This window comes from Haliotis asinina, chromosome 4 (assembly GCF_037392515.1).
Source record: "Haliotis asinina isolate JCU_RB_2024 chromosome 4, JCU_Hal_asi_v2, whole genome shotgun sequence".
NCBI classification, from domain to species: domain Eukaryota; kingdom Metazoa; phylum Mollusca; class Gastropoda; order Lepetellida; family Haliotidae; genus Haliotis; species Haliotis asinina.
Genome location: NC_090283.1, coordinates 21,061,068 through 21,075,449, shown reverse-complemented (window position 1 = coordinate 21,075,449; position 14,382 = coordinate 21,061,068). Strand labels below are relative to the sequence as shown.

The 14,382-nt window shown below is 43.1% G+C and overlaps 1 protein-coding gene across 1 annotated transcript in view; it reads right to left on the bottom strand.

Annotated features, from left to right (window-relative positions):
- Positions 1–554: 554 nt before the first annotated feature.
- LOC137281365 (dynein axonemal heavy chain 2-like) overlaps positions 555–14,382 on the bottom strand; it is a 106,805-nt gene continuing 92,977 nt past the window's right edge. Inside the window, exons 75-81 of the mRNA XM_067812549.1 lie at positions 8,531–8,753; positions 7,363–7,479; positions 6,847–6,996; positions 6,287–6,463; positions 4,642–4,716; positions 3,595–3,745; positions 555–1,704 (exon numbers count right to left, since the gene is read on the bottom strand). Of these exons, the coding sequence (XP_067668650.1) occupies positions 1,550–1,704; positions 3,595–3,745; positions 4,642–4,716; positions 6,287–6,463; positions 6,847–6,996; positions 7,363–7,479; positions 8,531–8,753 (1,048 nt within the window). The 3' untranslated portion in view covers positions 555–1,549. The remainder of the gene's footprint in view (positions 1,705–3,594; positions 3,746–4,641; positions 4,717–6,286; positions 6,464–6,846; positions 6,997–7,362; positions 7,480–8,530; positions 8,754–14,382) is intronic.

Here is a 14,382-nt window from a genome sequence, read left to right as displayed (position 1 = left end):
CAAGCGTCTGTATACCCGGCCCTCTGTAACTCCTGCCATCGGAGCTGTCCAAATGAAATCTTGACTCATAAGTAGAAACACCATCCCAACCCCTAGCATGGATGAAAAATGAACATGTGTAACATGAAAGATATTGACATTGCACCACTACAATATGGATCAATGCTCATGTTATCCACCACCGGCTGACCTTGCCAGACTCCCTAGGCCTGTCACAGTGTAGCTAAAATATCAATGACAGTGTTCCTCCGTCCATTTCATGGATCTTAAATATTGATGACAGCATTCCCTCATCCTCTTTATGCTGCTGGAGTGAGTATGTATATGTTTACACTGCTGTTAGGAATATTTCAGCAATTTTGCAGCAAGGGCATACCAAAAATGAGCTTCACACATTGTACCCATATGAGAATCAAACCTGGTTCTTTGGCATGACGAGCAAATACTTAAACTACTCAGCTACCCTGCTGACCCATACACAGCTGGAATATTGCTGCATTAAACAAAGAAACGAACGAACAAACGAACAAACAAACAAACACCTCAAAGACAAATAAGTCTTGGTATTGTTATTATTTTATTTGTAGGGTATCAGTTTCAACTGACCTATTTCAACCCATTTTTTTGGTCACTTTTACAGTATAATATTTGTTCAATGCTGTAAACATTTTGTAAAAGAAATAAATAACATTGTGTATAAATTGGAAACGATAACTTCATTATGTATATGTATATATGGACGAAACAAAGGACGGAACATGAGATACACTCTAAGTGTTAAATCATCACACATCTTTAAGCACTTCATACAATGCTGTTGCACTTACAAAACTAATAATACTTTGAATTCATTATGTAATACATCACACAACTCAAAAATGCCCTAAAAGATATTTCACCTTTTCAAAACAAATCATTCAGATTTTTAATACATAAAAATATTTTACACTTTAACTATACCATTAATATCCATATTATGCCAATAGCCTACTCTTTGTTTTGAAAAATATCAAATGAAAGTATGATGTATTTAGATTCTTTTTTTTTTTAAAAATATTTATATGACAGTTTATGACCTTAAGAAATCTTAAAATAAATCCTAATTCTTGCATTTAAATTGCTTCCATGTTTACCAAACAAACATCACTGTCTGCAAAAGAAGGAAACTAGCCAAAGTTTTTGTGATTAATACATTAATATTTCTACTTGAAAAGCTGATTTCACTTGAAAAGTGGCAAGATCAAGGATGATTTAAAAATATCACAATATTGTCAAAACATGAACAAATTCATGTCAACAAACCACAACAAAACCTTAATCTCACATAAACTAAAATAACTGGAAAATACGTGGCTGAAATGTCCAATACATGTGCGACACAATTTCACACTTTAATGCTGAATTGACAAAAACAAGCACATATCCACAGAACACTAATTGAAAAAGTCTTTGGATGAAATCATCACATGAAGCTGACTGCTCTTCATCTGTAACAAAGATCAGCAAGATGCTTGTATTTACACAATGGTGTCATGATCGCTCAGTGTGTCTAGTAGTCCAGACTCATGAGTAAAGCTGTGCCTCTCTTGACCCAATGGTCAGCGGTCTTTTCACCGGACTTCAGCTCTGTTGCCACGATGAAGGAAGGACGTCCGGCAACCCCAGTTCTGTTTGGGTAGTAGTAGACAGGGCATGTGTAGATTCCTGCAACACAGGGAGAAAACGGTACATTTTCTGCATTCTGAGTGAGTGTGGTTTAACGGAGCTTTTAGAAATATTCCAACAATATCACGGTGGGAAACAACAGAAATGGGCTTCACACATTGTACCTATGTAGAGAATCGAACCCGGATCTTTGGTGTGATGAGCAAATGCTTCCATCACTAGAACAGGCCCCCCTAAGTAATTGAAGGAATTACAGCAAATTTGAAGGAATTGCATCTCAAATGTAAATAAACGCAGCCCAATCGCGAAACAATTGCAGCAATATCGGTAATTTAGCGGTAATAACAGAAATAAATCAGCCCTATCGCAAGCAATGTCGGTAATACTGGAAACACGATCGGCCATCTTCGGAGATTTTTCGGTCGCGAGCGGAAACTCACACAGCAAAACATGGCGTCGTTGGAAGAAGCACCCGTCTCGGTGAGATTTGTTTTTAGTTTCTACTATTACATTTTTATACTTATCCATCTTTGACCACCCCTGTTGAATGCGTTTAGGTATGAGGTGTTGTCGGGGCAAAAGCTTATGTTTTTAGGAAAAGATAGTCACTCTAGGAGAGTGTCACAAGTCATGCCCCTGTAGTTTGTTTACATCTGAACATCGAAGTCGTGCCGATGATTACGAACGTGCACCAGATATAACATCATTTTATTGTAAAATGTGTTTAAATTTGTCAATTGCACTTCGTAGCAAGAAAAATTATGGCTCATAAACTTCTTCATGGCGCACGTTCATGATGTTCGTAAGAGAACTGTGAGATACTGGAGTGAGTGAGTGAATGAACAAGCAATCTCTCAGGAGAGAGAAAGAGGGAGACAGGGAGAAGAAAGAGAGAGGGAGATAAGGAGAAAGAGGAAGAGAGAGAGGGAGAAAGAGGAAGAGAGAGAGGGAGAAAGAGAGGAGAAAGAGGGAGAAAGAGAAAGAGAGACAGGGGAAAGAGAGAGAGAAAGATAAAAAGAGAAAGTAAGAGTGAGAGATAGGCAGAGATGCAAACCCCAGAGTGTTCAAAATTAGTAGTTTGGCCATAAAATTAGTAGTTAACTAAATAAACAAAATCATGATGGATTCTGAGATAAAAATGAATGATATTACAGTCATGTAGTAAATTATTTCCGCCGGAATTAAATGTGTCAAATCACAAAGGTATTGAAATCAACTTTGCTAAAAATTATGTTTGTTACATGCAATCATTCCAGATCAAATATGTCATTCAATATGATGGATGGAAGGTACATGAAGTCTAAAAATGTATTTCATCTTTGAAAATATGTGGTTTTGTCTATATATCCGAATTTTAATGCATTTTATTCAGTTTTCGTACGATTTCTAGTGGAATCGTATTGGTGTAGTTTGACGTTAAAATTCATAGCGACTATGATAAGATCGTAGAGGGAGTGAGTGAGAGAGAGAGGGAGGCAAGGAGTGAGAGAGTTTAGTTTTACGCCGCACTCAGCAATATTTCAGCTATATGGCGGCGGTCTGTAAATAATCGAGTCTGGACCAGACAATCCAGTGATCAACAACATGAGCATCGATCTGCACAATTGGGAACCTATGACATGTGTCAACCAAGTCAGCGAGCCTGACCACCCGATCCCGTTAGTCGCCTTTTATGGCAAGCATGGGTTGCTGAAGGCCTATTCTACCCCAGGACCTTCACGGGTCGAGGGAAGGAGAGAGAGATACTCGCATAAAGAACTTTGTGAAGGATGTAACTGTACACAAGTTGTTCTAATCCTTGATTACTAACCCATGATATTGTGATAAATATGAAGGAGACTCCTGCAGTAATTGTTTCTCACTATTTGAAATTCAATATTCAGGTTATAATCAGCACCTCTTGACTTTACAGCTAAATTTCACTGGTACCTTTGCTTGTCTTCTTTTTGTTCTCTACGGGCCTGAAATGGATGGTTGGCATGGCACACACTAACTGCATGGGGTTGGCCTCTATGAGACAGGCGTTCTTCTTGTCCCAGCCTGCACCTTGCAAGAACAGACCCTTGATGAACACTCCATCCTGTAGGCAGATACATTTTGTATCAGTTACACATACTAACTTCAGATAACACAACAAGGGTATAATGTGGTTATCATACCAGCATGTGAGTCATAAGGATTTCAGCAGATTAGTGTCATGATTCTTATAATGATGAAAATATTAATAATAATAACGCTAATTTTTGCGCCTAGGATACAACACAATGCTGCTCTTTGGCATTACATCATTACTCTGATGGAATTGCACTTTTAACGCTGCTACAAGCAAGTGAGTGAGTTTAGTTTTACGCTGCACTCAGCAACATTCCAGCTGTATGGCGGAGGTCTGTAAATAATCGAGTCTGGGCCAGACAATCCAGTGACCAACAACATGAGCATCGATCTGCACTCGCTGACATGTGTCAGCGAGTCAGTGAGCCTGACCACCCGATCCCGTTAGTCGCCTCTTACGACAAGCATAATCATCTTTTATGGCAAGCATGGGTTGCTGAAGGCCTATTCTATCCCAGGACCTTCACGGGTCCAAAGCTGCTACGAAGTGCTAAGCTTGACCGTGTATGTCCGTACATCCTCCTCTCAGATACCCATCTTACACTGCTGGGTGCATGAACTGCCCTTCCCAGGGACACAACACAGAATGAGACCCAGGTCACAAATTTTAATGTGTACACTAGGATTTGCATCTGGGTGTTTGGCGTGAGAGGCCAGCATGCTAACCACTGCCCCACACAGGTAGGTTTCAGCTTTATGGAAAAGCTGCACATCTGTGTAAATTATGCAAATATTTTTTGTAAAAACTCAATTCCTATTATGTGTATTCCACAAAGGTATGCTTGAATTTTTCTTAAGGTAGATACTTATATGTTTTACGATAATGCTGCGAGTGTCATTCAACAACAAACAAACACACTTTACCTTGGGTGGCCCAGTGATGTTGGAATCATCCACTGTCATAACTGTAAACTCCCAGGACAGTGTGTCCACCGATACCTGTAGCACAGAGGATCAATATGTATGGTGTTATAGCATGGAGGATAACAATGTAGTTAGTTGTGGGATAGAGGATGATTTTGTAGGGTGTTGTGAGATAGAGGATGATTTTGTAAGGTGTTGTGGGATAGAGGATGATTTTGTAAGGTGTTGTGGGATACAGGATCACTTTGTAGGGTGTTGTGGGATAGAGGATCACTTTGTAGGGTGTTGCAGCATAGCAGATCATGATCCAAGGTGTTGTTCCATAGCCCATGAAGATATAAAGTGTTGTAGAACGGAAGATCACAATGCAAGGTGTTGCAGCTTACAGGATCATGATAGGGGGTTGTATCATAAAGGATCACTGTGAACGGTGTTGTAGTATTGGAGATCACTGTGAACGGTGTTGTAGATTGGAGATCACTGTGAATGGTGTTGTAGTATTGGAGATCACTGTGAATGGTGTTGTAGTATTGGAGATCACTGTGAACGGTGTTGTAGTATTGGAGATCACTGTGAACGGTGTTGTAGTATTGGAGATCACTGTGAACGGTGTTGTAGTATTGGAGATCACTGTGTACGGTGTTGTAGTATTGGAGATCACTGTGAATGGTGTTGTAGTATTGGAGTTCACTGTGTAGGGTGTTGTAGTATTGGAGATCACTGTGAACGGTGTTGTAGTATTGGAGTTCACTGTGTAGGGTGTTGTAGTATTGGAGATCACTGTGTACGGTGTTGTAGTATTGGAGATCACTGTGAACGGTGTTGTAGTATTGGAGATCACTGTGAACGGTGTTGTAGTATTGGAGATCACTGTGAACGGTGTTGTAGTATTGGAGATCACTGTGAACGGTGTTGTAGTATTGGAGATCACTGTGTAGGGTGTTGTACCATAGTGGATTATGATATATGTTACAGAATAGAGGCACTGAATGTAGGGTGTAACAGCATACAGGGTCAGTGAGTGAGTGAGTGAGTTTAGTTTTACGCCGCACTCAGCAGTATTCCAGCTATATGGTGGCGGTCTGTAAAATAATCGAGTCTGGACCAGACAATCCAGTGATCAACAACATGAGCATCGATCTGCGCAATTGGGAACCGATGACATGTGTGAACCAAGTCAGCAAGTCTGACCACCCGATCCCGTTAGTCACCTCTTACGACAAGCAGAGTCACCTTTTATGGCAAGCAAGGGTTGCTGAAGGCCTATTCTAGCCCGGGACCTTCACGGGTCCATACAGGATCAGAATGTTGGGTGTTGTAGCATAGAGGATTATGATATATGTTACAGAATAGAGGCATTGAATGTAGGGTGTAACAGCATACAGGGTCAGAATGTAGGGTGTTACATCATAGAGAATGATGATGTAGAATGTTAGAGTGGAAGGCAAATTGGACATAAAAGCAGAAGAATACGATGTAGTCTATTTTGCAGTGCAAGAACATAATGTAGGCCACTGAAGCATCACAGATTAGATTAATCCTGTTCCGCCCATGACTGTTCAGTAAAGGGAGACAAATTTCCCTGTTCTGTCTGTTTGTGATCTGCAGTTTCGCTGTGAGGAGTGGGTAAAGGGAGACAACTTACGCTGTTCTGTCTGGCTGATGTCTGCAATACTGCTGTGAGGAAGCCAGTGGGGAAGGTGAAGCCAGACATCCAGAAGACAGTTGGTTGGTGAGCTGTCTGAGCCCACTTAGCAAATTGCTCCACTCTCATCACCAAGTCTCGTGTCCATGCCGACAATGGCTTCATTGATGGGTAGGCCTGAGAAGATAAATGTTTATTGGTCCAGATTGGAATATCATATTTCCTAATTTCAAACTGAAGTTTCTAAAAATGCTGTGACTTTCAAGTGTTTCCTATAAATTTCTATTTAACCTGACCAACAATGTTATAACTGAATGAAATTCAGATAATCAAGAAAATAAACTCCACAGTAAGTGGGTACCTGTTAGGAACTGAAGACTTCATGTTCCGTAAAATATACTAAACACTTAGAAATGATGTTGTGTCTGTTTATGAAGCACCAGTTCCACACAAAACATGCTGATGTATGTGCAGTTGCTATCTTGGAGATCAATGTTCCTTAGTTTTCATATTCTCAGCTCCCTGGGGATCATAGAACCTATCATGAAATTTATGATCACCTTCTCCCATGCTGGCGGCACCCGGCCATCGTAGATACACTGGAAGATGTTCTCCAACTCTGAGCTCATGACCACCAAGCCCTGTATACCCCTCTCAAGGTCTGTCAAAGAAACACGGATCTCGTCCAGCAGAAGATTGTACCGCTGGATCTGTAATAAAACCCCATGTTACAACACTGAAACATGAACTGACACCAACCAACAAGTAAATCTGGTCAGAACACTGAACTAAGTGCTCTGCACCACGGAGCTGGTCTAGTCTTTAGTTTTCCCCAAAGTTGTTGTCACTGCCTAATTAACATACTGTGCAGATCTCTTGGTGATTATATGAACAGAGATTATTATATATAAGTAACTGTTTATTGCGTTTGACCAGCAAATTGTGTCATGATATTTTTGTGAGCTCAAGTCATTCGCAATTTTTGCAAAAATATCATGCTCACAAAATTTTGGATTTTCAGCACATGTAAACTAACAAGAGTAAAAATCTTCAGCAAATTGACTGTGTGCACTTACTTCTTGTAGTAGAACCACATTGAGTGGCGAGGGATCGACGGACAATATCTTGGCTGTGCCCTCATAGTCAATATTCTCAGGAATTTGTTTGAAAATATTGGCTGCGAGGTCAAGCACCTGGAACATAGACATATACCCATTAGACAGAGTGTGATGTAACTGTAAGATCTTACTGGTCTGAGGGGCTAACAAACATATTTCTCTGGCATTTGTAACACATGAAGGTCTGGGATAGAATACTGGCCTTCAGTAACCCACACTTGTCGCAAGAGGCGATTAACAAGATCAAGTGATCAGGCTCACTGACTTGGTTGAGACATGTCATCAGTTCCCAACTGTAGGTTGATGCTCATGATGTTGATCACTGGATTGTCTGGTCCAGACTCCATTGTTACTGAATGCTGCCATATAGCTGGAATATTGCTGAGTGTGGCATAAAACTAAACTCACTCACTTTTTTGACTGATATGAATGTAGCGAGGACCATATTCTCATAAAACATTCACAAGCTAGTGAGGCCAGAGACATTTCTAATTCTCTAGGGTCGACAGAAAAGTTTAATAGTTGCGGGCCAACAGGCCGGCGATTAAGCGGCTACTTCATACATGCGCATTAGAACACTTGGGACAAGGAATACCAAACGGTTATGATGAAATTATAATTAAAATGGAATTGTGGTGAGCCACAAAACAGACCTCTGCAGATTTTCTTTTTAACTCAGTATATTTATTAAAGTCTGAAAAGTGTCTGTTTTGGCTGAGGATAGCCATTTTTTTTTATAAAAAATTCAATTTTAATCATCATGAAAAACATCAACAACAAAAACTACAATTCTCATCTTCCAGTTCAAAGGTTACATAGCATTTTGACACAGAATGGTTCACTTATGACAATGACCCATCCCACTGTCCCACTTTGTCCCATCCCTCCTTATCTCATTTCCACATCCAATCCCCTTCCCACTCTCTCACCTCCAACCCCATATCCCGTCCCCTTCCCACTCTCTCACATCCCATCTTTCCTTTCCCCATCTGTGCAAGTATCAACCTCTTTCGTATCAATTTGTTGATCTCCAGTCACCTACAATCAGCACAAACCTCTAGTTTGCTTTAATACATAATCCAACCCCAGAAGTTGTACGAAAGAGTCTACACAGTCGTTCATGTACCTTGTCCTCCCTGCTTTCTCCAGCTGTGCTCGAGATCTGTGGTTGCAGTGACAGCAATGTATCAAACATCATCCTCGTCTCCTGGATCTGGGACGTGATGTCGGCGTTGGGGTGCTGGCCAAAAGCCTCTGGGTGGTCGATGTTGGGCAGCATGCTGACGTACTCCTTGTAGGAAGACAGAGGGCCGTCTTTGGGGACGTAGTAGGTGGCAAGTGAAGACACCCTGTAGACAAGAGAAAACACACACGCACAGTTAAAATGATTACCATCTTGCTATAAAGTGATTATTATAACAGAATGTTTGTCATAATAATTACAGGAAACAAGTGAAAGACGTTTTGTATTCTTTACTCCTAACTATGATTGTTGTTAGAGCTGACAGATAAATTTTGGTTGGTCCTTCTGTTTGCTTCTGTAGTAATTCAGTCTTGGAGACCTTGGGTCTGTCTTAGGGACAGTTCATAACTTCATTTACAAATCAATGAACCTAACCCTCCAACACACACACACACCTATTCTTAAAGCACACATTTTTAACATTTTTAGGTACAAAATTGACGTCTCCCTACACCCCCCACCTTTCACTCCTCCTCCCCAAGAACAAAATGGGTGACCCACCCTTGAAATAATCATCACCCCCACCCCACCCTCCCAAACCCTAGCCATATATTATGAACAGTGCATCATTTTATAAAATGGGGGTTAGCGTGAAGATTATACTAAACCAACTGCCAAAAATACTATGGGCAGAATGCTGGTCTGGATGACTGGCAGATAGAGGTGACATGTGAGTATCCCCTCCCACTATCTAAACTCTCCATCACATCTTTTGATGAATACTATAGGCAGACTGATGATGTGGGTGCCTACTCATAGAATGCCTGGCTGATAGAGGCGTTAGAGAAATATTCGCTGATGTAAGTCTACAAATCCCCTCCCCTTCTAACCCTCCATCACATCCCCTCTTGATGAATGCCATGGGCACACTGATGATGTGGGTGCCTAATTGTAGAATGCCTGGCTGATAGAGGTGTTAGAGAAATATTCGCTGATGTAAGTCTACAAATCCCCTCCCCCTCTAACCCTCCATCACATCCCCTCTTGATGAATGCCATGGGCACACTGATGATGTGGGTGCCTACTTGTAGAATGCCTGGCTGATAGAGGTGTTAGAGAAATATTCGCTGATGTAAGTCTACAAATCCCCTCCCCCTCTAACCCTCCATCACATCCCCTCTTGATGAATGCCATGGGCACACTGATGATGTGGATGCCTACTTGTAGAATGCCTGGCTGATAGAGGTGTTAGAGAAATATTCGCTGATGTAAGTCTACAAATCCCCTCCCCTTCTAACCCTCCATCACATCCCCTCTTGATGAATGCCATGGGCACACTGATGATGTGGATGCCTACTTGTAGAATGCCTGGCTGATAGAGGTGTTAGAGAAATATTCGCTGATGTAAGTCTACAAATCCCCTCCCCCTCTAACCCTCCATCACATCCCCTCTTGATGAATGCCATGGGCACACTGATGATGTGGATGCCTACTTGTAGAATGCCTGGCTGATAGAGGTGTTAGAGAAATATTCGCTGATGTAAGTCTACAAATCCCCTCCCCCTCTAACCCTCCATCACATCCCCTCTTGATGAATGCCATGGGCACACTGATGATGTGGATGCCTACTTGTAGAATGCCTGGCTGATAGAGGTGTTAGAGAAATATTCGCTGATGTAAGTCTACAAATCCCCTCCCCCTCTAACCCTCCATCACATCCCCTCTTGATGAATGCCATGGGCACACTGATGATGTGGATGCCTACTTGTAGAATGCCTGGCTGATAGAGGTGTTAGAGAAATATTCGCTGATGTAAGTCTACAAATCCCCTCCCCTTCTAACCCTCCATCACATCCCCTCTTGATGAATGCCATGGGCAGACTGATGATGTGGGTGCCTACTTGTAGAATGCCTGGTTGATAGAGGTGTTAGAGAAATATTCGCTGATGTAAGTCTACAAATCCCCTCCCCCTCTAACCCTCCATCACATCCCCTCTTGATGAATGCCATGGGCAGACTGATGATGTGGGTGCCTACTTGTAGAATGCCTGGTTGATAGAGGTGTTAGAGAAATATTCGCTGATGTAAGTCTACAAATCCCCTCCCCCTCTAACCCTCCATCACATCCCCTCTTGATGAATGCCATGGGCACACTGATGATGTGGATGCCTACTTGTAGAATGCCTGGCTGATAGAGGTGTTAGAGAAATATTCGCTGATGTAAGTCTACAAATCCCCTCCCCTTCTAACCCTCCATCACATCCCCTCTTGATGAATGCCATGGGCAGACTGATGATGTGGGTGCCTACTTGTAGAATGCCTGGTTGATAGAGGTGTTAGAGAAATATTCGCTGATGTAAGTCTACAAATCCCCTCCCCTTCTAACCCTCCATCACATCCCCTCTTGATGAATGCCATGGGCACACTGATGATGTGGATGCCTACTTGTAGAATGCCTGGCTGATAGAGGTGTTAGAGAAATATTCGCTGATGTAAGTCTACAAATCCCCTCCCCCTCTAACCCTCCATCACATCCCCTCTTGATGAATGCCATGGGCACACTGATGATGTGGATGCCTACTTGTAGAATGCCTGGCTGATAGAGGTGTTAGAGAAATATTCGCTGATGTAAGTCTACAAATCCCCTCCCCCTCTAACCCTCCATCACATCCCCTCTTGATGAATGCCATGGGCACACTGATGATGTGGATGCCTACTTGTAGAATGCCTGGCTGATAGAGGTGTTAGAGAAATATTCGCTGATGTAAGTCTACAAATCCCCTCCCCTTCTAACCCTCCATCACATCCCCTCTTGATGAATGCCATGGGCACACTGATGATGTGGATGCCTACTTGTAGAATGCCTGGCTGATAGAGGTGTTAGAGAAATATTCGCTGATGTAAGTCTACAAATCCCCTCCCCCTCTAACCCTCCATCACATCCCCTCTTGATGAATGCCATGGGCACACTGATGATGTGGATGCCTACTTGTAGAATGCCTGGCTGATAGAGGTGTTAGAGAAATATTCGCTGATGTAAGTCTACAAATCCCCTCCCCCTCTAACCCTCCATCACATCCCCTCTTGATGAATGCCATGGGCAGACTGATGATGTGGATGCCTACTTGTAGAATGCCTGACTGATAGAGACGTTAGAGAAATATTCGCTGATGTAAGTCTACAAATCCCCTCCCCCTCTAACCCTCCATCACATCCCCTCTTGATGAATGCCATGGGCACACTGATGATGTGGGTGCCTACTTGTAGAATGCCTGGCTGATAGAGGTGTTAGAGAAATATTCGCTGATGTAAGTCTACAAATCCCCTCCCCCTCTAACCCTCCATCACATCCCCTCTTGATGAATGCCATGGGCAGACTGATGATGTGGATGCCTACTTGTAGAATGCCTGACTGATAGAGACGTTAGAGAAATATTCGCTGATGTAAGTCTACAAATCCCCTCCCCCTCTAACCCTCCATCACATCCCCTCTTGATGAATGCCATGGGCACACTGATGATGTGGGTGCCTACTTGTAGAATGCCTGGCTGATAGAGGTGTTAGAGAAATATTCGCTGATGTAAGTCTACAAATCCCCTCCCCCTCTAACCCTCCATCACATCCCCTCTTGATGAATGCCATGGGCACACTGATGATGTGGATGCCTACTTGTAGAATGCCTGGCTGATAGAGGTGTTAGAGAAATATTCGCTGATGTAAGTCTACAAATCCCCTCCCCTTCTAACCCTCCATCACATCCCCTCTTGATGAATGCCATGGGCACACTGATGATGTGGATGCCTACTTGTAGAATGCCTGGCTGATAGAGGTGTTAGAGAAATATTTGCTGATGTAAGTCTACAAATCCCCTCCCCCTCTAACCCTCCATCACATCCCCTCTTGATGAATGCCATGGGCACACTGATGATGTGGGTGCCTACTTGTAGAATGCCTGGTTGATAGAGGTGTTAGAGAAATATTCGCTGATGTAAGTCTACAAATCCCCTCCCCCTCTAACCCTCCATCACATCCCCTCTTGATGAATGCCATGGGCACACTGATGATGTGGGTGCCTACTTGTAGAATGCCTGGTTGATAGAGGTGTTAGAGAAATATTCGCTGATGTAAGTCTACAAATCCCCTCCCCCTCTAACCCTCCATCACATCCCCTCTTGATGAATGCCATGGGCACACTGATGATGTGGGTGCCTACTTGTAGAATGCCTGGTTGATAGAGGTGTTAGAGAAATATTCGCTGATGTAAGTCTACAAATCCCCTCCCCCTCTAACCCTCCATCACATCCCCTCTTGATGAATGCCATGGGCACACTGATGATGTGGATGCCTACTTGTAGAATGCCTGGCTGATAGAGACGTTAGAGAAATATTCGCTGATGTAAGTCTACAAATCCCCTCCCCCTCTAACCCTCCATCACATCCCCTCTTGATGAATGCCATGGGCACACTGATGATGTGGGTGCCTACTTGTAGAATGCCTGGCTGATAGAGGTGTTAGAGAAATATTCGCTGATGTAAGTCTACAAATCCCCTCCCCCTCTAACCCTCCATCACATCCCCTCTTGATGAATGCCATGGGCACACTGATGATGTGGATGCCTACTTGTAGAATGCCTGGCTGATAGAGGTGTTAGAGAAATATTTGCTGATGTAAGTCTACAAATCCCCTCCCCCTCTAACCCTCCATCACATCCCCTCTTGATGAATGCCATGGGCAGACTGATGATGTGGATGCCTACTTGTAGAATGCCTGGCTGATAGAGGTGTTAGAGAAATATTCACTGATGTAAGTCTACAAATCCCCTCCCCTTCTAACCCTCCATCACATCCCCTCTTGATGAATGCCATGGGCACACTGATGATGTGGGTGCCTACTTGTAGAATGCCTGGCTGATAGAGGTGTTAGAGAAATATTCGCTGATGTAAGTCTACAAATCCCCTCCCCCTCTAACCCTCCATCACATCCCCTCTTGATGAATGCCATGGGCACACTGATGATGTGGATGCCTACTTGTAGAATGCCTGGCTGATAGAGGTGTTAGAGAAATATTCGCTGATGTAAGTCTACAAATCCCCTCCCCTTCTAACCCTCCATCACATCCCCTCTTGATGAATGCCATGGGCAGACTGATGATGTGGGTGCCTACTTGTAGAATGCCTGGTTGATAGAGGTGTTAGAGAAATATTCGCTGATGTAAGTCTACAAATCCCCTCCCCCTCTAACCCTCCATCACATCCCCTCTTGATGAATGCCATGGGCAGACTGATGATGTGGGTGCCTACTTGTAGAATGCCTGGTTGATAGAGGTGTTAGAGAAATATTCGCTGATGTAAGTCTACAAATCCCCTCCCCCTCTAACCCTCCATCACATCCCCTCTTGATGAATGCCATGGGCACACTGATGATGTGGATGCCTACTTGTAGAATGCCTGGCTGATAGAGGTGTTAGAGAAATATTCGCTGATGTAAGTCTACAAATCCCCTCCCCTTCTAACCCTCCATCACATCCCCTCTTGATGAATGCCATGGGCAGACTGATGATGTGGGTGCCTACTTGTAGAATGCCTGGTTGATAGAGGTGTTAGAGAAATATTCGCTGATGTAAGTCTACAAATCCCCTCCCCTTCTAACCCTCCATCACATCCCCTCTTGATGAATGCCATGGGCACACTGATGATGTGGATGCCTACTTGTAGAATGCCTGGCTGATAGAGGTGTTAGAGAAATATTCGCTGATGTAAGTCTACAAATCCCCTCCCCCTCTAACCCTCCATCA